Source organism: Leguminivora glycinivorella, chromosome 21 (assembly GCF_023078275.1).
Source record: "Leguminivora glycinivorella isolate SPB_JAAS2020 chromosome 21, LegGlyc_1.1, whole genome shotgun sequence".
In the NCBI taxonomy this organism is placed as follows: Eukaryota; Metazoa; Arthropoda; class Insecta; order Lepidoptera; family Tortricidae; genus Leguminivora; species Leguminivora glycinivorella.
The window spans coordinates 12,057,459-12,084,926 of NC_062991.1; the positions used below are offsets into that span (position 1 = coordinate 12,057,459).

A 27,468-nucleotide genomic window follows, 5' to 3' on the forward strand; every position below is an offset into this window, starting at 1 on the left:
TGCCTAACAACGACGACCGGTGGTCGGTAGTGACCCTGCCTGCTACGCCGCGGTCCCGGGTTCGAATCCTGGTAAGGGCATTTATTTGTGTGGTGAGCACAGATATTTGTTCCTGAGTCATGGATGTTTTCTATGTATATTTATTTATTTATTTATTAGTAAAAACATGTTTACATGACCTTACAGTAAAACCAATGCGTCACGAAACTTAGATAACAAAAAACACAGAAAATAAAGAAAACAAAATTAAAAATAAAATTAAACAATTGATTTGGGCGATGACGTCACAGCGTGGCTGCGTTGCGTCGTTTGCCCCGGTGTGGGATTTGGCAGGTTGCCCCGGAACCGCCGAAAAACCACACCTTTCGGCCAGAAGTCTGCGCTCGCGATGGTGTCCTGCAGCGGCCGCGGCACGCGCACAACGAACGAGCTAAAGTGCACGTAGTGACGCGACTGCAGCTGTTGCACCCTCAGCGTGTAGCCAGTCTTCCGGCGAACGTAGTCCACCACCTCGTCGGACAAGGCGGAGTAATGCAGGCGAGACACGTAGAGCGCCCTACTCGGTGTGGCAATCCGTAGACCAGAATTCACCGGTTCCGCAGAGCCACACATAGTCTTGCGAGCCGCTCTGCGCGCCTTGCTCTTCTTTTCCACCAATGTGTATAAGTGTTTATATATTATAATTATATATCGTTGTCTGAGTACCCACAACACAAGCCTTCTTGAGCTTACCGTGGGCCTCAGTCAATCTGTGTAAGAATGTCCTATAATATTTATTTATTTAACACTTAACTTTTTTGCAGGTTGGGGTACATGAACTCCAGAGGTATAAAGAAGTACAACCAATACCTAATTATCCAAGGAAAATCCAAAGTACAACTGTTATACAAGATACACCTAGCCCTAAAACTGTCTTAGACCCGAAAGGCGGCTTAAAATTTGCACCAAAGTCACAGGATAATAAGATCAGTGACCAAACAGTCGAAGAGTATTTAGCAAAGCGTCGGTTATATATACCAGAAATTGCAAACATCCCAATGAGCTCGAAGGTTGCACCGAAAAGATCACGATATCAGCTGGATACGAACGAAACAGTTAGGGACTATTTAGCAAAAAGTTATTTACCAGTGCCCGAAACAGGCCCATAGAGCCCCATTGTGCGGCATTGCCTTACCTTAAGAATCAACATCGTTTTTAACAATGTAGCACTATATTAATGCACAATATTACATTCTACCTGTAATTATAGCTGATGCCCTAACTTAAATTGCATTTTGGATACGATCTTGGCCCGAAAACAACCTAATTCAGCCAAATACTCAACTGAAGCTTCAAACTAAAGTTTCTACAATCAGAAAAAGATCCAAGCCATCTAACAACTGTCAAAATTGACTCCCTAACGTTCTAAAGGGATCACAAAATACCAACCACATCAAGGAAAATGGTCTTAAAAGATATTTCCAATAAGGTACAGAAGATACTAGAGTTGCCAAAGGACAGATTGTCAATCATTTGTTAAATAAGTCGAAGCAATCTTAAAACTCAAACTAAGGACTAACAAGAGCAATAAATCAATTCAACCCTTTTAAAAATAACGATTAATCAACTAAGAAGTAATGGGTCAAAAACACTTCGAAAAATAAAACCGAGGAAGATATGTATGGGATAGGTATGGGAGTGACGACCGGTCTGGCGCAGTCGGTAGTGACCCTGCCTGCTACGCCGCGGTCCCGAGTTCGAATCCCGGTAAGGGCATTTATTTGTGTGATGAACACAGATATTTGTTCCTGAGTCATGGATGTTTTCTATGTATATACGTATTTATATATTATATATATCGTTGTCTGAGTACCCACAACACAAGCCTTCTTGAGCTTACCGTGGGCCTCAGTCAATCTGTGTAAGAATGTCCTATAATATTTATTTATTTATATTGTTAATTCTAGATTCTAGCCTTAAAACAGCTGCATCGCCTAATGAAGAAGACTGAAATAAAAATTTAGAATTATAACTTCTTTTATTTATCTGCCTAGCTCTACTCTTTTACCTAATCTCAATCTTTCCAAATACAGACGGCAAAAGAATATGCAGGCCCAGATCTAGCGGGCCGTTGCCCCGGGCGCCAAGTCCAAGAGGGGCGCCAAATTTGGCAATATTAAGTAGAATACAAGTAGTAGTAGACAAATTTATCATTCATGTGGGAAGTAGCAGCTCAACCACATCGGAGACTTCATTGGAAGTTGAGTTTTTGGAGAGTGATTTTGATTATTCTTCTTAAATACAGAGTATAACGGTTTAACGACTTATTTCTTTATTTGTATTTATATTTAGCATATTACGCTTATGCACAATCCTGGTTAAGATATGGACTATTATTGTGGGGTCATAGCAGCAACGCACATGAGTTATTTATAACACAAAAAAAATGCATCCGTATTCTTAGTAATATTCCCCAGACCGACAGCTGTAAAGAACATTTTCAAAACCTACAAATACTAACGCTCCCTTCTCTATACATATTAGAAATAGCTATATTTGTCAAAAATAACATACATTTGTTCGAATATAACAAGAGCGCCCGTCGTAGAGACCAACTCGTCCTGCCAGAACCGATTTTAGATATATACAGAAGAGGTCCTTACTATAGAGCTATACAGATATATAACAAGCTACCTCACCAGATAAAATGTGTAGATAAAACTTCCCTATTTACTACTAAGCTCAAGAATTTACTATTGAACAAGGCATATTACTCTATCCGAGAGTATATGGAAGATACACACTTATAATAAGCCTAATTAGTAATTAAGTTTAAATAGTATGTATTAAAAATTGCCATACCCCACCAGGGTGCCATGTGATCCTATGTACCTATATGCAAACAACTTTGTAACCATGGTTCGCAATAAATGATTATCTTATCTTATCTTATTTACCTACCTCACAAAAAGGTGAAGTATGATGACCGGAGGACTGTTCATTAGCTATTTTTTTGACGTGATAACGTCTAATAAGGCGTCATCCATATATTACGTCACAGTGTAAGGGGGAGGGGGGGGTCATACTAAATGTGACAAGCCCTGTTAAAGGGATACAAAAAAGCGTGACATAGGGGGGGGGAGGGGTCCAAAAACCTGAAATTTGGTGTGACGTAATATGTGGATGATCCCTAACTCGTTACTACGGGCAGCATGCACGAAAAAGATGACGTCATTGTCCCGTTTCCCAATATAGCTTAAGCGCCATCTATTGGCGCGCGTAGGAACTAAGTGGCTGATCGATGCCCTCGGTATGGTTGTAGCGTGTGGCCTGAGTAAAGCACCACAGCTGCGACAGATGGCGCGCCCGTGTTTATTATTTTTGAGTGTTTGTAATTTAAAAACATGAAAGATTGCATTAAAATAAGCATCTTTTATAGAATGAAGTTGTTTGAAAAACCTACTTATTTAGGAGTTAGAGCAGTACGAAGTTGCGAATTTTCCCATAGTATTTACTAAGGCGCCAGAGACTTAATAAATTTACGATGATTTTTTTTACCAATATAACCTATGTTAATATTGATAAATCATATAGAACACGTTTAAATAAGGATGTTTTGTTGTATAAACTTTTTCTTCTCCATTAATATTTACTGAGATATTAGGGTTCTAAGATTAGTAAATGGCACTAGCACTTTAATAAAATTAACGCGTGTCTCGCAAACGGTCTAGGATACAAAATGACGACTTTTATATACGTATAGGTTAGGTTCGTTAGGTATCTTCAAACGGCCGAAGGCTCCTATTCTGTGCAGTTTCTGTAATAAGCGGGGCTCCGTCGATATCGCTTTCTGTCTCTGGCGCCTTAGTAATGCTACGGGAAAATTTTGCAACTTTGCACCACTCTAACTCCTAAATTAGTAGGTTTTAAAAAAAACTTTAATTTATAAAAGATAAGAGTTTTTGAATGATTCACGGTTATTTTCATTAGACTTATATTGACCGGGATATAGACCGTGATTACCTTTTTGATTTTTGTCGAGCTCCCGATATTTCGACGCAGTTGCATGCATCATGATCACGGAAAACTGACGAAGGCGGGTGGATGTTAAAGTTGTATAGACAGCGCGCGATCTACCCTCCGGAGGGTAGATCGCGCGCTGTCTATACAACTTTAACATCCACCCGCCTTCGTCAGTTTTCCGTGATCATGATGCATGCAACTGCGTCGAAATATCGGGAGCTCGACAAAAATCAAAAAAAAAAAAAAAAAAAAAAAAAAAAAAGGTAATCACGGTCTATATCCCGGTCAATATAAGTCTTTATAAAAGATGCTTATTTTAATGCATTCTTTCTAATAAGAACAAAACACTATGCTAGAAAGAGTGCAGAGGAAGTTCTGTAGGCACATTTACAAACGACTGTACGGATATTACCCATATATGTATCCATCTCTATTCGTAACAGGAATGGTTGGTCTTCAAACTCTAGAAACCAGACGGAAACTGCTGCATATTATGCATTACCGCCAACTGTTTCACCATAGAGTAGATGACGCATCCGTGCTTGAGAGAATGGGGCTGCAAGTGCCAAGAGCGAATGTGGTGGTTGGCATGCCGGGCGCGGTGCCGGCGCGGCGGCGGCGGCGCCGGTTCGCGGCGGCCGGCGCACCGCTCGAGCCCGAGCTGCTCTTAACCGCATCATGTTGGAGACAGACGATATTGACATATTTGCTGATAGTGTTGGTGTGTTTTACAGAAAACTCTTAAGGTTCATAGACTACACTCCTTAGGTGATTAATGTAATAACCATAGTTTAACTTTTAAGTGTGTTTGCTTTTATTTATGTCAATTTAACATGTACGTAATTATATTACCACATAAGTGCTTTGGTGAAATACTGTTAACTTTTGTGTATTTTTAATAAATAAATAAATAAATAAAAAAAATGGTTGTCTGTAAAGTCGGTTTACGGACGGTAGTTTAAAGTAGTATAGACAGGGGCGGTCAGAGTATAGCAAAAGGGGCCCGATTCTGGGACTTTTTTCACGTTTTTTTATTTATTTAGTTAGTTCCTACGTACGCCAATAGATGGCGCTTAAGCTATATTGGGAAACGGGACAATGACGTCATCTTTTTCGTGCATGCTGCCCGTAGTAACGAGTTATTAGACGTTATCGCGTCAAAAAGAAACAAGCATCTTATAACTAAAGTACTTAATCCTAAATATAAAAATCGAGCCTATTTCCTGTATGTATGTGTGATGTAAGTAAATGAAAGTAGAATCGTCCCACGATAAGTCTGCATAGATTTTAATAGCCCCGCCTCTGCAAGGGTTAAGTAAACGTCATAATTTCATCAAAGTTTGACGTTTAAAATAACATCTGCACTGGCGAGGGTGTGAAAATCGTTGCAAACTTATCGTGGGACGATTCTATGTGATGACTTGGTGATGACCTTGGTGTGGTGCAGCCCTCGTACGGCCATGTGTTAGAACCATAAGGGTGCGCGCACACGGGCGACAAAGTTGCTCGGCGACTTTCGTATTTGTATGAAAAGTTGCGTCGCCTCGTGTGCGCACCTTCATACTTAATGATTAAACGAACTTACCTGTAAGTGAAGTTCGATCATAATTATACGAAGGGTTTCGTCCGAAGATATTAGTAATTTAGAATTATAGAACACATTGTAGTTACGCGGAAGTGTAACCACTCATCACTTGTTTAAGGGAAAAATTGCCGGTGCTGGCAATCCCCTTTTTTTTTTTTTTTTTTTAAACGGTTTCGCCGGCTTGCCCTGGTCAACCCTCTTCATTTAGTTTAGAGCTAAACATTTTGATATTTCCTGGGGACCTGGGTGGGCGGGACTGCATTACTAATATCTTCGGACGAAACCCTTCGTATAATTATGATCGAACTTCACTTACAGGTAAGTTCGTTTAATCATTAATTATACTTGTGTTTCGTCCTCGATATTAGTAATTTAGAATTATAGAACACATTGTAGATGTTGAGAGTATGCAGGAAATATCAGAAATGATAATCTTAATTTCAATAATACTGATTTATTAAGTACATCACAATTACATTTGTACTTATAACATAACATATTTTGATTGTGTTCCTTACACATACATGATTATCAATCACGACAAACATAATGATCTAGCAAGTGCGTTATTATCATTGTTAATGTCTACAATAGTTCTGTTATAGAACTTAGCAAAGGTAGTGGAATTGCCACTCCATCCTGCAGTTTTTCTAATAGCGTCCAAACTTACGCCCGCTTTGTAAGCAAAAGATGTAGAAGCATGTCTTGTACTATGCGAAGAAAAGATGGAGATGTCAATTCCACTATTTTTCAGAGTTGTTTTTATCCAACGACTGAGTGTTGGAGATTTAACGCAATTGTGTGGCTTATTAAGCCCTATGAAAAGCAAATCAGATTTACGTAAATCCTTAGTTTTATCAATATATGCGATCAACGTTCGAGCAGGACATACTTGAGGCCGCTCTTCAAAATAAGGTAAGTAAAGAGTTGGCTGGTTGACACCAACTCTAGATGTTTTTATAATTTCAGATATTTTAATTATGATTTGATCAGGAAGATGTACTATATTACTAATAGTAATTCTTGACAGCGTCTGTACTCTGTGCGCTGTAACAAGGGCGAGTAAAGTTATACATTTCATTGATAGCTGATTGAACGGTAAATTTTCATTTGGGTAAAATGACCCTAAATAATTAAGAACCTTAGCCGGGTCCCATGTTACGTTATATCGAGGCAGAGGCGGTCTAAGCCTAAAAACGCCCTTACAGAACCGTTTTATACGATCATCATCGGTCACTTGTCCTAATATTAACGAGAGAGCGGATCTATGGCTGTTGATTGTGCCGTATTTTCCTCCTGAGTTAAATATTTCTGTTAGAAATTCTATAATCATTGGTACTGAAGGACCGTATACATTAATTTTGTTCCTCAGACAAAAATCAAACCAACGTTTAAAACACACATCGTATTGCTTAATCGAGTTGTCCGATAATGATGCTAGCAGTATATTCACCGCAGACTGCGGGACGCACCGCCGCAGGAGCGACGTGCTGAAAAAACTCCGGCAACCAGGGTAACGCTCGACTGGATGTTCCGGTTGCTGGAATCAGATATTATTGCGAATTTAGAATCTATTCTCAATAATTTTGATACTAAAAGGCGCTTAAACAAAGGGTACCATGGTTGTGTAGGCCAATCGGGGACTACCATGATACCCTCAGCCTTTTCGGAAATGATTTTTCTTAAAGCTTTTAATATTACAGACACTGGCGGAAATGCGTAAAAGAAGAAATCGTCCCATTCTATGGTAAACGCGTCGTATGCATACGCATCTGGGTCTCTATTCCACGAAACGTACATGTCGCATTTTTTATTAATGCGACTTGCAAAAAGATCAATATTAGGATGACCAAATTCTTTAATCAGCAATTGGTAACCCGAAGAGGAAAGCTCCCATTCTACATCTGGGTGAGAACGTCTAGATTCTTGGTCTGCAATAGTGTTATCAGATGATTTTATGTAAGACGCAACCACCATAATTTTACGAACCTCACACCACTGCCATAAATCCTTAGTCACTTTTGTGAGATGGGGGTACTGGATACCCCCCATACGGTTTATATAAGATATAGCTGTAGTGTTGTCGACTCGTAAAAGTATTTGGCATCTGTAGCAATCTTTGGCAAATATTTTCAGGGCAAAAAAAAGCAGCTAGCAGTTCCAGCTGATTAATATGTAAGGCTTTTTCCTCTCGGGACCATAGGCCACTCGCTTTTTGTTCACCACACGCTGCGCCCCACCCCGTCGTAGAAGCGTCAGAAAAGATTTCGATTGAAAATATGTCATCTCTGATACGGTGATTCAATTTCAATGGGATCCACATTAATATTGGTAGGTGGCAGATTTGTACACGCAGGTATTGCATGTGATGGACCAGCAATTGCATGTGATGGACCAGCGATTGCGTGTGATGGGCCAGCGTTTGCTTGAGGGTGCTCGTCGGCAATCGGCTCAACTTCTCTGCGGTCCTCAAGCTGCGGTGGTTGCGGCGGCGGCGGGTCGTCGTAAGCCGGATCAGGTCGGTCTGGAAACATGACAGTCGACCCATGACTAATCAAGTAACAAAATCGTTGCATTATTTTGCACACTTAAAAGTAGCAAAGCATGTGGCGAAGCAGTCCCACAGACTGATCTGAGTACATGCATCTTTAAAATGCGGCGGAATAGTCCTATAGACCTCCTGAATGCATTATCATTGAGCAACAAAATAGCTTAAACCTTGTAGCGAAACAGTCCCCTAGACTAATCTGATTACAAAGGTTTTTATTTTATGCAGCGGAATAGCCCTATAGACTACCCTGAATGCAATTACTTTTTAGTCAACACCATTATAATGCGGCGAAATAGTCCTATAGACTACTCTGATTGCATTATATTGGATAGAAATGCCAATCACTTTTTTTAAAAATAAGTGGGTAGTTATGAGTACTAACCATTTTGGTAATCCGGATTCAATGGCGCGGCCTCCGACGACGATGAATCCGATGAGGAGCACTGTGAACACGTGGAGCTCGAAGAGGACGAGGAAGATCGTTTATTACGACGTACATGTTTGATATCTTTTTTGAGTTGCTTCAAGCGTTTTCTTAGCAACTCAAGTTCTTCCTCGTTCTTTCGCTTCGGCATGTCGAAATCACGAACTTAACAAGTGGAGTGGTTGAGCACTAAAATGCGAATGAAGAGGGTTGACCAGGGCAAGCCGGCGAAACCGTTTAAAAAAAAAAAAAAAAAAAAAGGGATTGCCAGCACCGGCAATTTTTCCCTTAAACAAGTGATGAGTGGTTACACTTCCGCGTAACTACAATGTGTTCTATAATTCTAAATTACTAATATCGAGGACGAAACACAAGTATAATAGCCCATAGACCGAGCGACGGAGACAAAACAGTTTTGTCTCCCGTCTGTGGGGGCCCTAAAGCGGATTTATTTATTTATTTATTTATTTAAACTTTATTGCACAGTAAAAATATACAGTTACAAAAGGCGAACTTAATGCTACATGGCATTCTCTACCAGTCAACCTTTAGGCCAAACAGAGAAGACCAAAAAAGGTGCGGGATATGTAAAGAACACTAAAGACTTGATTTTATTGGACTACGTTATAGAAAAAAAAATAGGGACTTATATAAATATATTTACCTATTTAAGACACTAATAACTATAATAAATACATATAAATTACATATTATAGATTTACATAAATATAACATATATACATACATATACATTTATATATATATATACCTGCTCTAAATATACTTAGTCTTGATGTTTTCGCAGCTTGCGCTTGAATGTAAATTTAGATTCGGCTTGTCGTATATCAAGAGGCAAATCATTCCAGAGGCGTACGGCTTGCACTGTGAAAGAATTGACAAGATTGTGGACATTGGGCAAATTTTGTGCCACATCAACATCACATGAGATAGAAAAGCTAACAAATGTCCGCTCCGTACCAAAGTCATCCTCATGCTATCCTGTAATTGGAGCGAGAAAGCCATATACGAGTGATTTCTGAACATGCGTCGTCCTTCAATTGTCACTGTGTCAGAAGCGTCAATAGCGTCTGATGTGTCATGTGTCAGTGTCACTCTCGCTCTCACTCTCAGACCTCTCAGTCGTGTTATGTTATCAGTTATCAGTGTTATCACAGATCACCTGTTTTGGTTGGAAAAATATAAATACCGCTCTCTTAATATTAGTTTATTTCGTAGATACAAGCACAATTAAATCAGGTGTTTTTAACAGTAAACCAGCTCACCCGGGTGCCTCTGATATCTTCAAGTTATGGTGCAGCATTAGTTGTTAAGGTACTATTTTCACTTTTTATTCAGTTTTATAGCCTTACATGAACTAATTCAGGCAGGACGAAGAATTAGAGACTTCAAGTAATGATAATAAAAAGCTAAGAAGTTTTGAGCCTTTCGAACACATGTCAATTACTTTAGTAGATGTTGAACATTCTCTCATTTGAAGTGGATATTTTCTAGCTGACAATAAACCTTGATTGCTAAAAATTTGGAAAAAATAGTAATAGTATATATGCGTAACCAGTAATTATCTTATTCCATCTCTTTCTCCAATAGCCAAGTTCATTTTAGATTTCATTAACTCTTCAAGTGTGGGTGCTGCCTCTGACGAGGTCAAAACATACACTTTGAACCTATCTAAAGGCAATCAGCCGGCTGTATTCCTGACGAGAAAAACCATGTTAAGGGCAATGGCAGCATCTACTCTACTAATATATATTTTTTTTTTTATATGGCTTTCACTCCTCGGTCTTTTTTCCCGAGGTGGATTTTGCCAATGACGACGTTTCTCAACATACAACGCACGTAAAGCTACTAATATTTAAAATTCATTATTTCTTACAGAACATTATGCCTTATCATAAATGTCAATACCACAATTGTGACACTTGTGGTTCAGTTGACAATGACAAGTCCATGTTCAGGTTCCCTGTCAAAGATGAACATCGGTTAAAATTATGGGTAGAACATTCAGGTCAGTCTTTTTTTTGGAATTGAGCCAACCTTCCGTTTCCCTTTCGTTTCGTTTTGTATCCAACCCCTTGGGTACCATTCAGTTATGCTTTTACTCCATTTTTCGCCTCCTACAACAGAGTATGCTCGCCTATAACAGAGTATGCTGGTTTGAATCCAGCATTGGACACTTAGAGGCTGTGGTAATTTTTTCTTTGTATATGACATTTATTTCAATTTAAAGTTAAAATTTGTATGAAATTGCTTTACACTCTGTACATAAAATGCAACTTTTTCATTCGTTTTTTAAGTAAGTATCAAGAGAGCCTTGAACTGGTGAAAATAATATTATTACTTATTATAAAGTTATTGCAGTTTTAGGAACCAGCATGTCATATTAAATAGGATTTCTATACTATAATTAATTTCAGGTAACAAAAAACTGAAATCTTTGACACAGCAAGAGTTGAAGCGACGTCACCTTTACCTTTGTGAGGATCATTTCAAAGATGAAGATATAGTCAGAAATACCTTTAGATCCAGATTAGTATCTACAGCTGTGCCTCTAAAGGAACCAAAATCCCGGCCCAGTCCACAGCCTAGCCCACAGCCCAGAAATTCCAGTCCAGTCCCAGAACTCAGACCAGAAATAAAGCATACTTATAAACCCAGACTTCTACCTAAAATCTCTAAAGATGCGCCTGTATCAGCTAAAGAAGTCACGCCACCACGTAAGATTCGTTTACTCTGTAATATTATAGAAAAATAAGTAAAAAGGAAAAGTGACTCCATAGTCATAGGTACTTAAATAAATAGTAATAAATATTATAGGACATTCTTACACATATTGACCGAGTTCCACGGCCCTCCTCGGTCAGATGTTCAAAATAGTTCTGCACGAGAGGACATTTATTGCCGTGAATCGTGAATTATTTACTTTTCTTTTTAATTTTTATTCAAAACAAAATTCGAAAACCTCGAATTACGAGCCACGGGAATAAATATCTTCAGAACTATTTTGAACAGCTGACCAAGGGCTGCCATCCAGCCAGGCGTGCGGACAGTGTTGACCCGGGTAATAAAATGCTATTGACCATTTCAGGTAATAATGAAGACCCAATACCTGCCCTGGTGCGCAAGCCAGAAATGCCTGCAGTCGCTGAACTGCCAGTCCTTCAAGAGGTGCCTATTGAACCATGTGAGTGTTTTATCAGAAATATCAAAAATTATTTTGAGCCCCGTGTGGAGAATTTCACCACCCCCTTTCTTTGAAGGCACCAAAAGCGACCCCTATAATTAATAACATGACCCTATAATTAATGTGTGCCAAATTTCAAGTTAATCGGTTCAGTAGTTTTGGAGATAATTGGCTGTGACAGACGGACAGACAGACGCACGAGTGATCCTATAAGGGTTCCGTTTTTCCTTTTTGAGGTACGGAACCCTAAAAAGTGTCGCTTTTCGCCTACAAACAGCTATGCAGTTTGGCGAAGATTTAAAACATGATTTGTGTAATGTGTTTTCTGCAATAAATAAAAAAAGTCCCACACTGGTTACTTTACTTGTAATAAAAAATGCAAATGTGCAATTTAGAAAACAACCTGAACTGCTTCCGCTTGATTGCCAATTTTCACTTTAATTTTACGAGATTATAAAGAATAATACTTCAATCTTTACAAAGTTATTGATATTTTTTTCAGTTATTCCCAAAGACGAGCTGATGGATGATGATGTTGATAAAATGAACAATAAGTGTTGTAAGGACTGTGCGGCATTTACTGGTGGGTAAGTGTGACTGTTTTGGAGCTAGGTTGACCTGTGTAAGGTGTCCCGTGATATTTATTGAAGTGAAACTTCTAATGCGACATGCATAATTGCATACGAAGTTACGTTAAACCATGGAGGGGGTATAAAACATAAAAACCCGAAAAGTGGTAAAGCGGGGTTAGATAGCGAATTTAAAACTGCATTCAACAAGAAGAAAATACCAGGGCCCCATGAGTTGCAAGATGTTGTTGACCTCCCTTGTTGAATATGTATAGGTTGTAGATTTATACTGGCGTTACTATTATGAATATACATGTGTTTGATGTCAATATTTTCATTTTCACATTACGAAGTTTCACTTCTTCCGCGTGTAGGGACTCCGTGCACTTTTTTTATTCCGCTTCTTTCTGTACTCTATATAGTAAGATTTATACCAATTGTTTTAAATTCTTTTGTGCAGATTCCCCTTCTGGTGCGTGCAGTGTGGTCGCGGCCCGCTGTGCGCGTCGTGCGCCGAGTGCGCGCCGCACGACGGACACTACTTGCTACGCACGCCTAGAGGCGCCCCGCGCGTGAGTTTCAACCATCCATTATCATCATCCTCCTTGCGTTATTCTGGCATTTGCCACGGCTCATCGGAGCGCGGGTTCCGCTGTGACAACTAATCCCAAGATTGGCACTAGCTTTACGAAAGCGACTGCCATCTGACCTTCCAAACCAAAGGGTAACCTAGGCCTTATTGGAATTAGTCCGGTGTCCTCGCGACGCGATGTTCTCCTTCAACGAAAAGCGACTGGCAAATATCAAATGACATTTCGCACATAAGTTCCGAAAAACTCATTGGTACGAGCCGGGGTTCGAACCCCCGACCTCCGGATTAAAGTCGCGCTCTAACCGCTAGGCCACCATCGCCAGAGTTTCAACCATCCATACTATACTATATTATAAATGGGAAAGTGTGTGTCTGTTTGTTTGCTCGTCTTTGACAGCAAAATTTAACGGAGCGACGAATTGACGTGAATTTTTAAGTGGAGATGGAGATAGTTGAAGGGATGAAGAGTGGCATAGGCTACTCTTTGTCTCTAACGCGAGCGAAGCCGCCGGCAAAAGCTAGTTTTGTATCAATGTAGATCTAGTGTAGGGACGCCCTGAACGAAGCTAGCTGGCTGTTACGTGTTGCGTTCATTCAACCCAGTTCCCTGGTGTTGATGTTACAGGTTACTGTTCCGGCGAACCACTCACACATTTCTATTCCGTTTTCCAGCAGAACATCTTGTATCGTTTGAGTGCGTTCTGTGTGCACGGCCTGTTTTACGTAATGAAAGTGTCATTTTTACTTAAATAACCCTGATCTGCGATGGAAATAAGCTTGGTGCCAATAGGTACAATGAAATAAAACCATTACACTAAGGTATCTAATGCTTACTTAACTCCTTGTTGGTTTTTAGTCCAGCCTGCATAGTTGTCAATTCTTTGAAAAGTTTTGAAATGTAGCTTAAATTTATTTTACGTTTGACAGAGCCAGACGTTGGCAGTGCTAGCAGTCATAAAGCAACAACTACAGGCAGAAAACATAATAGAATTATATGAAGTTAATGATTCTGGGTAAGTATTGCCTTTTTTTTATCACAAACAGGTAAAACATTTGATTTCAATCTCACCTGACAGAAAGTGTCGAGCAGCAGACTCTCAATTTAAAATAGTAACTTTTTACACAATGTTTTTCATCGCACTTGCAATATAAAATATCCATAGTATAGGTAAGTAGTTCTCGAGACACTTAGTAATGTGACAGACGGACAAAGTCGCACCATAAGGGTGACTTTTTAATAAAAAAAACATGTAAAAAGATTTTTAAAAGTTACATATGGTACTACCAATCTCATAGTTTTAGGGAGAACGGTTTTCCTATAGATAGCTAACCTATAATGCCATTTCGAATTGAACAGAATAAACGTAAACAAACTGCTGTCACTGTCAAAATAACACGTACAAATTCAAGTTAGGGGTTCTCAAATTAAAGACTTCCGGTTTCGGTCGTGAATAATTTCTCCTTCTTTTGCTCATTAACGTTGTTTAAAGTGTAATATCGATAGCTTATTATGCAGTAAACTAATGTTATAGTGAGAAGCTGATGAAGAATTAATCTCGAAACGCGTTTAGCCCCCTTTTTTGTCATCGACGGCCGATAGTCCACGTGCCCTTGTAAAATCTAGCTATCAATTTACAAGTGCCAACTACCGAACAACGTCGTACCTACTTACCGTACCAAAATCGAATACAATAAGCTTATACCACCTTGACACTGGCAAAATAGTCCCACCAATGGGACTGAGGCCATTTAATTTTAAAAATCTAATCTAAATCTTCTCAAATTAAAGGCCGACAGAAACACAAATAACTTTTAACCAGTTATTAACGATCACTCTATTACACACTTAAAATCGCGAATCGAACAAACACACGATTACTGTTATGATCCCATGCAAGTCGAAATCAAAATCGGTGCAAAAATTTCGAAGGTGTGTCATATCAAATACTTACAAAACCAATAGGTAATTAAATTGATAACCACCTTATTGTGCACCACCGTATTAAACGGACGGGCGGAGTGGACGGTTTTAATTAGCCTTTAAAAAGTCTCGAAAGTTGTTGAAAAATAATGTTTAGCGGCCCGCTATTTGGTCGCCAGGTACATTGCCATAGTGTGGTGATGCCAAAATAAACTGTCCGACAAAAACAGCTTGTTAATTTCAATAAATATACCAAAACGTTTTGTGTTAAAATTTAGTTTCGGTTAACGAGATTCATTATTTTTGTAATAGAATATATAAAGATTTCTAGTAAATATGTAAAATATGGGCAGTTTTAATACCTCGAATGGTGGAAAATTTTTACGGTCACACCTTTTTTTACAATAATTCCGGCTAATTCAAAATGGCGGTATAACTCCCGCTCCTCCTGCGTGTAATTGCACATTTACTGTCGAAATGTGATGATAGGATTCAAGTTATAGTGGGCTGGAAATAGATGTGTACCTACTTCATGTACTTTTACAGTAATAAAGAGCAAAGTTATTGTTTTAATTAGCGAGACTAACAGCGCAGCGAGTGATTGAATCTTAAGTATGTAAACGATGAAACTCTATTTTCAGTGTGAAAGTGGAAATAAAGGAGGAGCCCGAAGAGTTTCTTTCGCCAGAACCCTCAGCACCAGACCCTGAGCCATTAGACCCTAAGCACCCGTTAGCCACCTACCCTGGCACAAGCGAACAGGTACACCTAATATAGCCTTAATAAGTTAATATGTATAGCCAAAGAGCCTCCATAGCCCCTACTAAAACCCGTGCCAGAGTCCGAGTCACTGTGCCCTCTTTACCCGTTCGCCTACTTTCCCCGACACAGGGGAAGAGTGAACAGATACGCCTAATATATCCTTAAACCCGTAAGTACCCAAAAGAGTTTCGCAGTCAGAACTCACCAGAACCTGACTGTGAGAGAGACTGTTTTGGATTTCTTAGCCAAACTACTCTGACACGGGGGTACAGGTATGCCAAAACAGTCTCTCTCGCAGTCAGAACCCTCACCAGAGTTCATCCCGCTATCCCGTGGAGCGCCCGCCCTCCTAAATTATATACTATTTATAGACACCGTGTGTCTATAGGACGCTCCACGGGATATAAACTCTAGACCCTTTAGCCAACTACCCTGGCATAAGCGAACAGATACCCCTAATATAGCCAAAAGACCCTATATTAACCTTCATATTTTAAGTTGAGTGCACCACACAGACTTTGCAATTATTATTTTTTCCCCTCACTAGCTCGGAAACACGTGTTTTGTAAGGACAAAACACGTGTTTCCGAGCTAGTGAGGGGATTTTGACTTTATTCAAGGTCAAATTACATTACCCACTAGTGGATAAAATGCGTTTTTACCCGCTGGTATTAAAGGTAATACCAGCGGGTAAAAACGCATTTTATCCACTAGTGGGTAATGTAATTTGACCTTGAATAAAGTCAAATTAACTGCTTTAAAATTTATAAAAGTTGGTGAATCTAGTAATAAAGATGATTTACCACCTGTGGAACTACTAGAAGCAGTGATAAACGCATTTTTTGCGTTGTACTTTCCTCGCTATAGTGATGGGAAAAGTTTTGTGTTACACTCGGGTGCAAATGTATTTTACTTCTCGTGTGTTAAAAAACTCGCAAGTTCAGGATTCTATTCTCGAACCACTCGCTTCGCTCGTGGTTCAACTATAGAATCCTTTCGCTTGCTCGTTTTTCAATTCCACACTCGGCGTTAAAATACAACTTTGCCCCCTTGTATAACAAATAACTATTAGTTTAGCACCATAATTCCGTAGGAGTTTATTGTTTAAAGAGTAACACTAACACAGCATGTGCTATCAATACTTCTGCAGAAAGCTTTGCTAACACTTAACTTTTTTGCAGGTTGGGGCACATGAAGCCCAGAGGTATGAAGAAGTACGACCGATACCTAAGTATCCAAGGAAAATCCATAGTACAACTGTTATACAAGATACACTTAGCCATAAAACTGTCTTAGACCCGACAGGCGGCTTAAAATTTGCACCAAACTCACAGGATAATGAGATCAGTGACCAAACAGTCGAAGAGTATTTAGCAAAGCGTCGGTTGTATATACCAGAAACTGTAAACATCCCAATGAGCTCGAAGGTTGCACCGAAAAAATCACGATACCAGCTTGATACAAACGAAACAGTTAGGGACTATTTAGCAAAAAGTTATTTACCAGTGCCCGAAACAGGCCCATAGAGCCCCATTGTGCGGCATTGCCCTACCTTAAGAATCACCATCGTTTTTAATAATGTAGCACTACATTAATGCAAACGCGTGGTCTATTTGTATGGCCAACTTAGGCTCCAGGCCCCCCTGGAGCCTAAGTTGGCCATACAAATGGGTGGGTCATTGCCCTCCCCCTGGATCCGCACATGCATTAATGCACAATATTACATTCTACCTGTAATTATAGCTGATGCCCTAACTTAAATTGCATTTTGGATACGATCTTGGCCCGAAAACAACCTAATTCGGCCAAAATCTCAACTGAAGCTTCAAACTAAAGTTTCTACAATCAGAAAAAAGATCCTAGCCATCTAACAACTGTTAAAGTTTACTCCTCTCGTTCTAAAGGGATCACAAAATACCCAATAACCAAAGAGGTACAGAAGATACTAGAGTTGCCAAAGAACAGATTGTCAATAATTTGTTAAAGGAGTTGAAGCAATCTTAAAACTCAAACTAAGGACTAACAAGAGCAATAAATCAATTCAACCCTTTTGAAAATTACGATTAATCAACTAAGAAGTAGGTAATGGGTTAAAAACACTTCGAAAATTAGAACCGAGGAAGATATTGTTAAAAATTGTTAATTCTAGATTCTAGCCTTAAAACAGCTGCATCGCCTAATGAAGAGAAGACTGAAATAAAAATTTAGAATTATAACTTCTTTTATTTATCTACCTAAGTAGCTCTACTCTCTACCTTTACCTAATCTCAACATTTAAAAATACAGACGGCAAAAGAATTTGCAGCTCCGGATGGAGAGGGGAAGATAGGCCGGGCGCCAACTCCAAGAGGGGTGCCAAATTCAAACATCGTCAAATCAAAGGGCGCTAAATTTGGCAATATTTAGTAGTCCCTATTTAAATTTATTGTACCCTACGCCGTGTCAGACGACTCAACGGAGCCACTCTAATACGTCGTAGCCTAAATAAAAAAAGTCGTGTTTATTTTTTCTTACTTGTGTTTTTATGCTTTTATGTTACATTTTTAGTTACACATCAGTGCCTCAGTTTTTACTGTCAACTGTATAACGTACATATTTGAAATAAATAAACTGTAATGTTATTCTACTAAATACTGCACAATGTTGAAATAACTTAACCACAAAATTAAAATTTTGAAAAAACCCCCGACATCGGCATAGTCATATAGCTAACAGACGGCCGCACTGTACCCAACCTTGGAATTTTTTCACACGTGAGAGTAAGAATAAAATAAATATTTCTCGCTCCCACTTACAGGAAAGTATGTTGTTAATGCTCTTTGGATAGATAGATCTGTATTTGCATTCCAATATGTTACATGGGCATAAGCCACATGAACATCACATGAGATAGAAAAGCTAACAAATGTCCGCTCCGTACCAAAGTCATCCACATGCTATCCTGTAAGTGGGCGAGAAAGCCATATACGAGTGATTTCTGAACTTGCGTCGTCCTTCAATAACTTCAATTGTCACTGTGTCAGAAGTTAGTTATACTTCCGTGGTCAGAAGCGTCACTAGCGTCAGATCAGATGTTCAGATGTGTCACTTGTGTCAACATCTTCTTAGTAGTCTGTGCAAAGAGAATATAATCACTACGTCTGTGGATGTGTCACTCGTGAGGTGAGGTAACAGTATTAACAGTAACACAGCTCACAGATCTCCTGTTAGACTTACTCTTTGGCTGGAGTAATATAAATACTGAAGTAAGTTCCAAATAAAAACGTGAGTCTCTATTACTTATAATTATTTAATTGTTAACAATAGTTGTATCGATACAATCAAATGAAAATTACAAGATCAATAGTGACAAATATGTCCAACGTAACTTTTTTATAATCTTAATTGGCGCCAACGCCAACTCACTTTTTAATTAAAAAGGTGTCTAACCTTTTTAATTCTTGTTGTCAATGAAATTGCCTAAACTCATAATAAAGTAAACTAGCATCATTAACAATATTATAAATATGCTTAAATGAATATAAATCTAATTTATTGAATTAATTAAACATTTGCAATAGTATCTATTTTTTTAAAAAGCAACACTTACAACAATGGTATAGACTAGACTTTGATATCTTCTGCTAATAACATTGATCTCTATTGTTAAGACAGTAAGGTTGTTTTCACAATGACTCAAAATAATTATGAATAACATACGTTTTTACAGATAAATAATGCAAGATCTATACTCCCAGAACATAAATTCCACCAAATCTTAACATGTTATTTTCATGAATCTTACAGTTCGCCCATCCTGATAAAACTATCACGTCCTCGTGATAAAAGTTACAAAACAGGTTGTTTTACAAATAAGTTACTTATTAAGATTACTATTTCTACAAATACAACATGAACAATCTTTGTATTAATTTAGACATAACCAAAATAATGCACTCAAAGCAAAGAACTGACAACGTGACGGACTTACAATGGACATATAATTTATAAAACTGTCGTTACAAATTTTCAGGATTAAGCTTTTTTAATATCTCTTTATTTACATGAAAATATTTACATAATTATATACGTACATAGCTTAGATAACAAATTAATATAGAAATACTAAATTGACAATATAATTATATAAGAAACAGTACATTTTCATATGCGCTTTGTCATCTCAGAAAAGTAGATAACCGATGCGCTGTCCTAACTTCCTCAACGCTTAGGTACGTCAATTTAACTTCAAACATAGGTAATTTTCTGGGGAAAGTCAACAGACATTGATTTAACTTTTGTAATAAATAAAAAAAAATCTTCTTAATTCACAAATTAAGAATTTTAACTCTTCCGTTGCCATATATATGAAACGGGATTATATGTGAAAATTAATATAGATAGCACAATATACAAAATATAACAATGCGTCTAAAATTGGCAGTATTAAAAAAAAACTTAGTTTCTAAAACAACACTTGTTTCAAAAAGTAAATTTGAAATTAAAACGAGAATTTCTAATAACATAACAGCATACGAAAACTAGAGGAATATAAAAAAAAAACTTATTGATTCTCTAGTTAATAAGGCTTATTTCGACAATGGAGAAATAATTTATTATTCATAAAAGAATATCTGAATGACTGTGTGTGACATATAACAGAATAATGATTTAATTAATATTTTTGTATTGAATTGTAAATTTTCATTGAGTTCTAATTCAATTGAATTGTTATATTACTTCTGACAAACTAATAGGTTTATTTTAAAGTTAAGTAACTGTAAGACATTTCTTTTCCCTGTGAATTGGATTTTTGTTCACGTCATCTTTAACATATGAAAACGCCACCCGGCAAAACAGAGTTACTCAAATATAGGTGTATATACCTAAAATCTAATATCATTCCATATTTTACAAAAGACATGCTGATTCTGATATCAATAATTCGGCAAATAGGCCACAGGGACATTTAACACGTCAACATTAAGTACATGGACGTACATAGACATATTAATAATTGAAGATATTAACAGCTAAATAAGATATAATCAGAGTGATATGATGTCAATTAAACAAGCTAAAATGTCTAAGAAACAAATACTTGAAAAAAAAAATCTAAAATATATTAATTACTATTACTTTATTAGCAGTACCTAACTTTACTGAATTGTTTGCTGCTTGTATGATAATCGATAATTCGAAATGTACACTAATATAAAACAATTTCAGTGAAATAATAAATTAATTTTTCATGTACGATTTATGACAGTTGTACCTGAGAGGCACGTACGGAAATCTGACCGCCGTGCCTAAAAATAGATATACACGTACGGGAATCTGACCGTCGTGCCTAAAAATATATATACACGTACGGGTATCTGACCGCCGTGCCTAAAAATAGATATACACGTACGGGAATCTGACCGTCGTGCATATACACGTACGGGTATCTGACCGCCGTGCCTAAAAATATATATACACGTACGGGTATCTGACCGCCGTGCCTAAAAATAGATATACACGTACGGGAATCTGACCGTCGTGCCTAAAAATAGATATACACGTACGGGAATCTGACCGTCGTGCCTAAAAATATATATACACGTACGGGTATCTGACCGCCGTGCCTAAAAATAGATATACACGTACGGGAATCTGACCGTCGTGCCTAAAAATATATATATACACGTACGGGTACCTGACCGCCGTGCCTAAAAATAGATATACACGTACGGGTATCTGACCGCCGTGCCTAAAAATAGATATACACGTACGGGAATCTTACCGTCGTGCCTAAAAATAGATATACACGTACTGGAATCTGACCGTCGTGCCTAAAAATAGATATACACGTACGGGAATCTGCCCGCCGTGCCTAAAAATATATATACACGTACGGAAATCTGCCAGCCGTGCCTAAAAATAGATATACACGTACGGGTATCTGACCGCCGTGCCTAAAAATAGATATACACGTACGGGAATCTGACCGTCGTGCCTAAAAATAGATATACACGTACGGGAATCTGACCGTCGTGCCTAAAAATAGATATACACGTACGGGAATCTGCCCGCCGTGCCTAAAAATATATATACACGTACGGGAATCTGACCGCCGTGCCCTAAAATAGATATACACGTACGGGAATCTGACCGTCGTGCCCAAAAATAAATATACACGTACGGGAATCTGACCGTCGTGCCCAAAAGTAAATATACACGTACGGGAATCTGACCGCCGTGCCTAAAAATATTATTAAACAGATATGGAACTTGTATCTGAAACAAAAGATAATTATACACAAACGTAAATCAGACCGCAGGGCCTTAAAAAAAAACATACACATACGGGAATGTAACCGTCGTGCCTAATAATATTATTAAAAGGATACGAAAGTTGTACCTGAAAGGAAAAATAATTATACACGTACGGAAATCGGACCGGCGTGCCTAAAAATAGATATACACGTACGGCAATCTGACCGTCGTGCCCAAAAATAGATATACACGTACGGTAATCTGACCGCCGTGTCTAAAAATAAATATACACGTACGGGAATCTAACCGCCGTGCCTAAAATATTATTAAAAGGATATGGTAGTTGTGCCTGAAAGGAAATATAATTATACACGTACGGAAATCTGACCGTCGTGCCTGACAATAGATATACACGTACGGGAATCTGACCGTCGTGCCCAAAAATAGATATACACGTACGGGAATCTAACCGTCGTGTCTAAAAATATTATTAAAAGGATATGGGACTTGTACCTGAAAAGAAAAATAATTATACACGTACGGAAATCTGACCGCCGTGCCTAAAAATAAATTACACGTACGGGAGTCTAACCGCCGTGCCTAAAAATAATATAAATTAGATATATGGCAGTTGTATCTGAAACAAAAGATAATTATACACGTACGGAAATCTGACCGCCGTGCCTAAAAATAATATAAATTAGATATGGCAGTTGTATCTGAAACAAAAGATAATTATACACGTACGGAAATCTGACCGCCGTGCCTAAAAATAATATAAATTAGATATGGCAGTTGTATCTGAAACATAAGATAATTATACACGTACGGGAATCTAGCCGCCGTGCCTAAACATAGATATACACGTACGGAAATCTGTCCGCCGTGCCTAAAAGTAAATATACACGTACGGAAATCTAACCGCCGTGCCTGAAAAATGAATATACAATTATATATGTACACTTCTGTGTCAACTGCTCATTATCATTCTCAGAGTCCCAAACTTCTGGAATTTTAGAACAATGAACTAGATACTATTGTACATGCGGCTGCTCCTATATTTATGCAAAGGATGCCCTTATATCGGTCTTTATTTAGCCACGTTTAAAATCTTAGGTTTGATTATATTTTACTTCCAATGAATGATCATGAGTACCTACCTGAGAGAGATTTGACTCATACATATGTATGTGGCCACTGATGCCTAATTTTTGGTTTCTTGCAAAAAGGTATAGTAAGTGCAGCTTCATTACTGTTGAACATTTCATAAGAGTATTTTCACCTGTTCTATCTGCACTTGTTCGAAGAAAATTAAGCAGAGTTTTAGAATTAAGTTCATGCTTTAAAGTTTTAATTTAAGATAAATTAACAATTTGTCCGTAGTTCTCGTTAGACGAAAATGCTATAACTAAAATTTATCTTCTCAAACTTAAACCATCGTTTTGCAGTTTGTTGACTATTGCAAAGATTGGTCTCGAGTTCGTTATTAAACGGTTCTATGACGTTCAATTACTCACTTATTATCTTTAACAAAAATTACAGCAACAAAATATACATATATAAAATTCTAAAGAAACATATTGCACAAATAATGCATCTGTTTATTGTAATACGACGTTTAATTCTGTACTCTTCGTACCTAGCTGCCCTGTTAGTGACAGCGCGGTCTCACTCACTCTCATACGAATAGACAGTGTACGCTAGCTTCAGGGGCAAACAGTATTGACACCGTCTTAAGGGTTTTAACAACTATTTTTTTTTTAAGAAGAACATTGTTCACTCTCATTAGTCGACACGCCTGCCAAAATACACACGCGGAGAACAGTCAATTTGACACAAAGTAAATGAACGAATATTGCTCATCTTATGTGCTGAACATCTAAAATATTTTCTATCACACGAGTAGATATGGAACTGAGCTCGAGTAGTTAAATCTACGTGACATAGAGCGTCTAGTTGTGTGACTTCAATATTAAGCGTTTAGTCGATCGAGAATAACGTACGCGCGATTTACATCATGTTACATTACGGTTACTACTGTATTTTTATTTTTGTTAGTCATACGTGATGCACGACTTCTCGACCGACGTGAATACCTTTTTATTTCTTGCATGCGAACGCGGTGTTGATGACCTAGAAGATCTAATATTCACTCTCGTCACAAGCCCCGCTCAGGCTGACCGAGTGACCGCGACCGCTCGCACCGCCTTTGGTGTGACTGCGACCCAATAGCGGCTTGCTATATCATAGCCACGAGCTACCTCTGACTGCGACCGCTCGTGTCTGCTTTGTTCCATCAGCGATGTCTTTTCACCGCCCTGCTGCGACTGCCACAGCTCGCACCGACTTTCTTATGACTGCGAACGCCCCTAGTCATAGACCGGGTGCGCGACGGCACCTGTTCACGCTGCTCAGGCATCTCGTCAAATAAGTATAAGTATTCTGAAATCAACGTCCCTTTCATTAACTGATGTCATATAAACTAAAACATGATATATGGCGGTTGTGTTAGTTACCCACTCGCTTAATAGGCAAGTTTACTACTAGTCAAATCAGTTTCTTTTTAAGATGCCTTATTCCCTAACTACCACTCATGAATTTTTAGTACTTTTTCAGTGTGATGTAAATTATAACATTTTCTCCCTGGCTTTAACAGAGCTACTGTGATTTAATAGTTAACATACAATTTAGATGTACTTTAGTGTTTTTTTTTTTTTTTTTTTTGGTGAAAACTCAACTCAACAATCACTCAAAATTTACAAAATTTTAATAAGAATAAGTACGGGTTTTTCCACGTATACATTACTACATTTACTACACGCAATAAATTCAAGTTTTGGTTATTTTACTTGCTCAAATTAAGATCAAAGTATTATAAAATTACCTACACTTTCTTCACAATTTGAGTTGAAGTATTTTTCCAAGGCGTAGAGCCTCTTAAGAACTGTCAATACGATTTGATAATCCATACTAATATTATAAATGTGAAAGTGTGTGTGTATGTTTGTTTGTCCGTCTTTCACGGCAAAACGGAGCGACGAATCAAAGTGTTTTTTTTTGTGGAGATATTTGAAGGAATGGGGAGTGCCATAGAGGCTACTTTTTATTTTTATCTCTTTCTAACGCGAGCGAAGCCGCGGGTAAAAAATCTAGTAGGTATGTAATAAATATAAAATCGTGAGGTGTGAAGTCACAGACAACTCATTTATTTACTTTATATCATTCTCGTTGACTTCTTAAATTTTATAGAAATTATGTTTAAAAATAACTACTGTCTATATTTTTCTTTTAATTATTTGTTGCTTTATTTCGTACACTGCATAAAATATTTTAAATATAGTAAAGTATCCTATTATCATATATGTAAAATAACACTAAGGAAACAAAATGAAAGAAATATAGGACTATTACTAAATTGAGCAAATAACTAAACTTTCAAGGAGGCTGAACTATCGTTTTGCGTGTACTTAAAAACTGCTGAAGTGTGCAAAAGAGAAGCTGTCACGTATTAATTTATTAAATTTAAATTCAATTCATTCAAGTCTTAATTAAATAAGCACTTATGACAAGTCATACAAAATATTACAACTTAAGAATTTCAAATATGAAATTACAGATATGAACATCCCATGAGTACAAAAGAGACAGACTATAAATAATAAAACGTGACCATTTTTGACCTCGGCAGCGGCACCAATTTACTTTTAACCTATTAATTAGACTTTTCAGTACAAAAAGTTGTGTTTACAAGATACAGTGGGTGATTTCCGTTTCGATTAAACAGTTTGAAAGTAAATTATTTACGTAATCATACATAATTATTGCATTTAATACTCCCCGAACTTGAAATTGTTCCAGTTTGGTATCACTTTTGATATTTGGCTGTTTTCTTCTTTATCATTGTACTTCTATGAATCATATTATTATTTTAACAACGAGCGAAATACTTACATAAAATAACCTTACACAAAATACAATACTAAGTAGGTACTTTGTTTAACTAAAATGTATTGTGTTGTTTAACACAAATTCAAATTTCTTACACTATTTTATTTGATTACCATAAACAGGCTAGTTTGTTAGCATTCTATTTACACTTTTAAACAAAAATGTAGGTAACTCACCTTTAAAACAATTCACCAAATGTTTACCTTTACCTTACCGTGCCTTACCAAGGCCTTATTTAGTTCACAGACCTTCCTTGGTGAATTTGGTATTTACTTATTCCTTGAAAAGATGGCTCAACCGGCTTTTGAAAATAGCACGTAGTCATCCCGCTTCTGAATTTGAAGTAAGTTCCAAATAAAAACGTGAGTCTCTATTACTTATAATTATTTAATTGTTAACAATAGTTGTATCGATACAATCAAATGAAAATTACAAGATCAATAGTGACAAATATGTCCAACGTAACTTTTTTATAATCTTAATTGGCGCCAACGCCAACTCACTTTTTAATTAAAAAGGTGTCTAACCTTTTTAATTCTTGTTGTCAATGAAATTGCCTAAACTCATAATAAAGTAAACTAGCATCATTAACAATATTATAAATATGCTTAAATGAATATAAATCTAATTTATTGAATTAATTAAACATTTGCAATAGTATCTATTTTTTTAAAAAGCAACACTTACAACAATGGTATAGACTAGACTTTGATATCTTCTGCTAATAACATTGATCTCTATTGTTAAGACAGTAAGGTTGTTTTCACAATGACTCAAAATAATTATGAATAACATACGTTTTTACAGATAAATAATGCAAGATCTATACTCCCAGAACATAAATTCCACCAAATCTTAACATGTTATTTTCATGAATCTTACAATACCACTCTTTTATATTAGTTTATTTCGTAAATACCAGCACAATTAAATCATGAGTTTTTAACAGTAAGCCAGCCCAAAACTCGGGTGAGTGCCTTTGATATCTTCAAGTTATGTTATGATGCAGCATTAGATATGGTACTATTTTCACTTTTTATTCAGTTTTATAGCCTTACATAAACTAATTCAGGACGAAGAGTTAGAGACTACAAATAATGTTGATTAAAAGACAGAATTTTGAGCATTTCAAACACATGTCAATTACTTTAAGTTTAGTCGATGATGTTGAACATTCTCTCATTTGATTGAAGTGGATATTTCATTTCATTTATTATCAACCAACTTACACTAACAGGTAAACCAAACATGTAAGTTATAGGTTACATTACATTAAATCACAACTATATAGGTAAATTGAATAAAATTAACGAACTAGACAGGACTACACAATATTACATATACACTGTTTTAGATATTTATCTAGTTATGATATTTTCTAGCTGACAATAAACCTTTACTGCCAAGAATTTGGAAAAACATAAATAATATATATGCATAACCAGTATTTATTTTAGTCCATCTCTGTCATCCAAAAGCCTAGTTCGTTTTAGATTCCATTAACTCTCAAATAGTACACCTTGATGGGTGCTGCCTCTGCATGCATACCATGACAAGGGCAAAAAACACACTTTGAACCTATCTTTAGGCAAAAGACCGGTCGTATTCCTATTATTCCTAACGAGAACTGAGAAAATATAAACCATGATAAGGACACTGGCATCATCTACTCTAC

The 27,468-nt window shown here is 37.3% G+C and overlaps 1 protein-coding gene across 12 annotated transcripts in view; it reads left to right on the forward strand.

Annotated features, from left to right (window-relative positions):
- Positions 1-27,468, forward strand: part of LOC125237392 (cell surface glycoprotein 1-like) — a 77,903-nt gene that overhangs the window by 11,346 nt on the left and 39,089 nt on the right. For 2 of the 12 annotated variants that reach the window (XM_048144417.1, XM_048144420.1), the window contains exons 1-2: positions 18,804-18,844; positions 26,676-26,762. The exons of 4 other annotated variants lie outside the window; for them this stretch is intronic. Coding sequence is in view for 6 of the 8 variants with exons in the window: in XM_048144426.1 (XP_048000383.1) it covers positions 10,465-10,588; positions 10,998-11,297; positions 11,669-11,764; positions 12,267-12,351; positions 12,794-12,905; positions 13,853-13,938; positions 15,488-15,608; positions 16,790-17,134 (1,269 nt within the window). In the remaining 2 variants the exon portion in view is untranslated. Of the gene's footprint in view, positions 1-803; positions 1,773-9,736; positions 9,895-10,458; positions 10,589-10,997; positions 11,298-11,668; positions 11,765-12,266; positions 12,352-12,793; positions 12,906-13,852; positions 13,939-15,487; positions 15,609-16,789; positions 17,211-18,803; positions 18,845-26,675; positions 26,763-27,468 lie in introns of those variants that run through there. 6 more of the 12 variants (XM_048144421.1, XM_048144427.1, XM_048144426.1 and 3 more) reach the window with 5 other exon arrangements.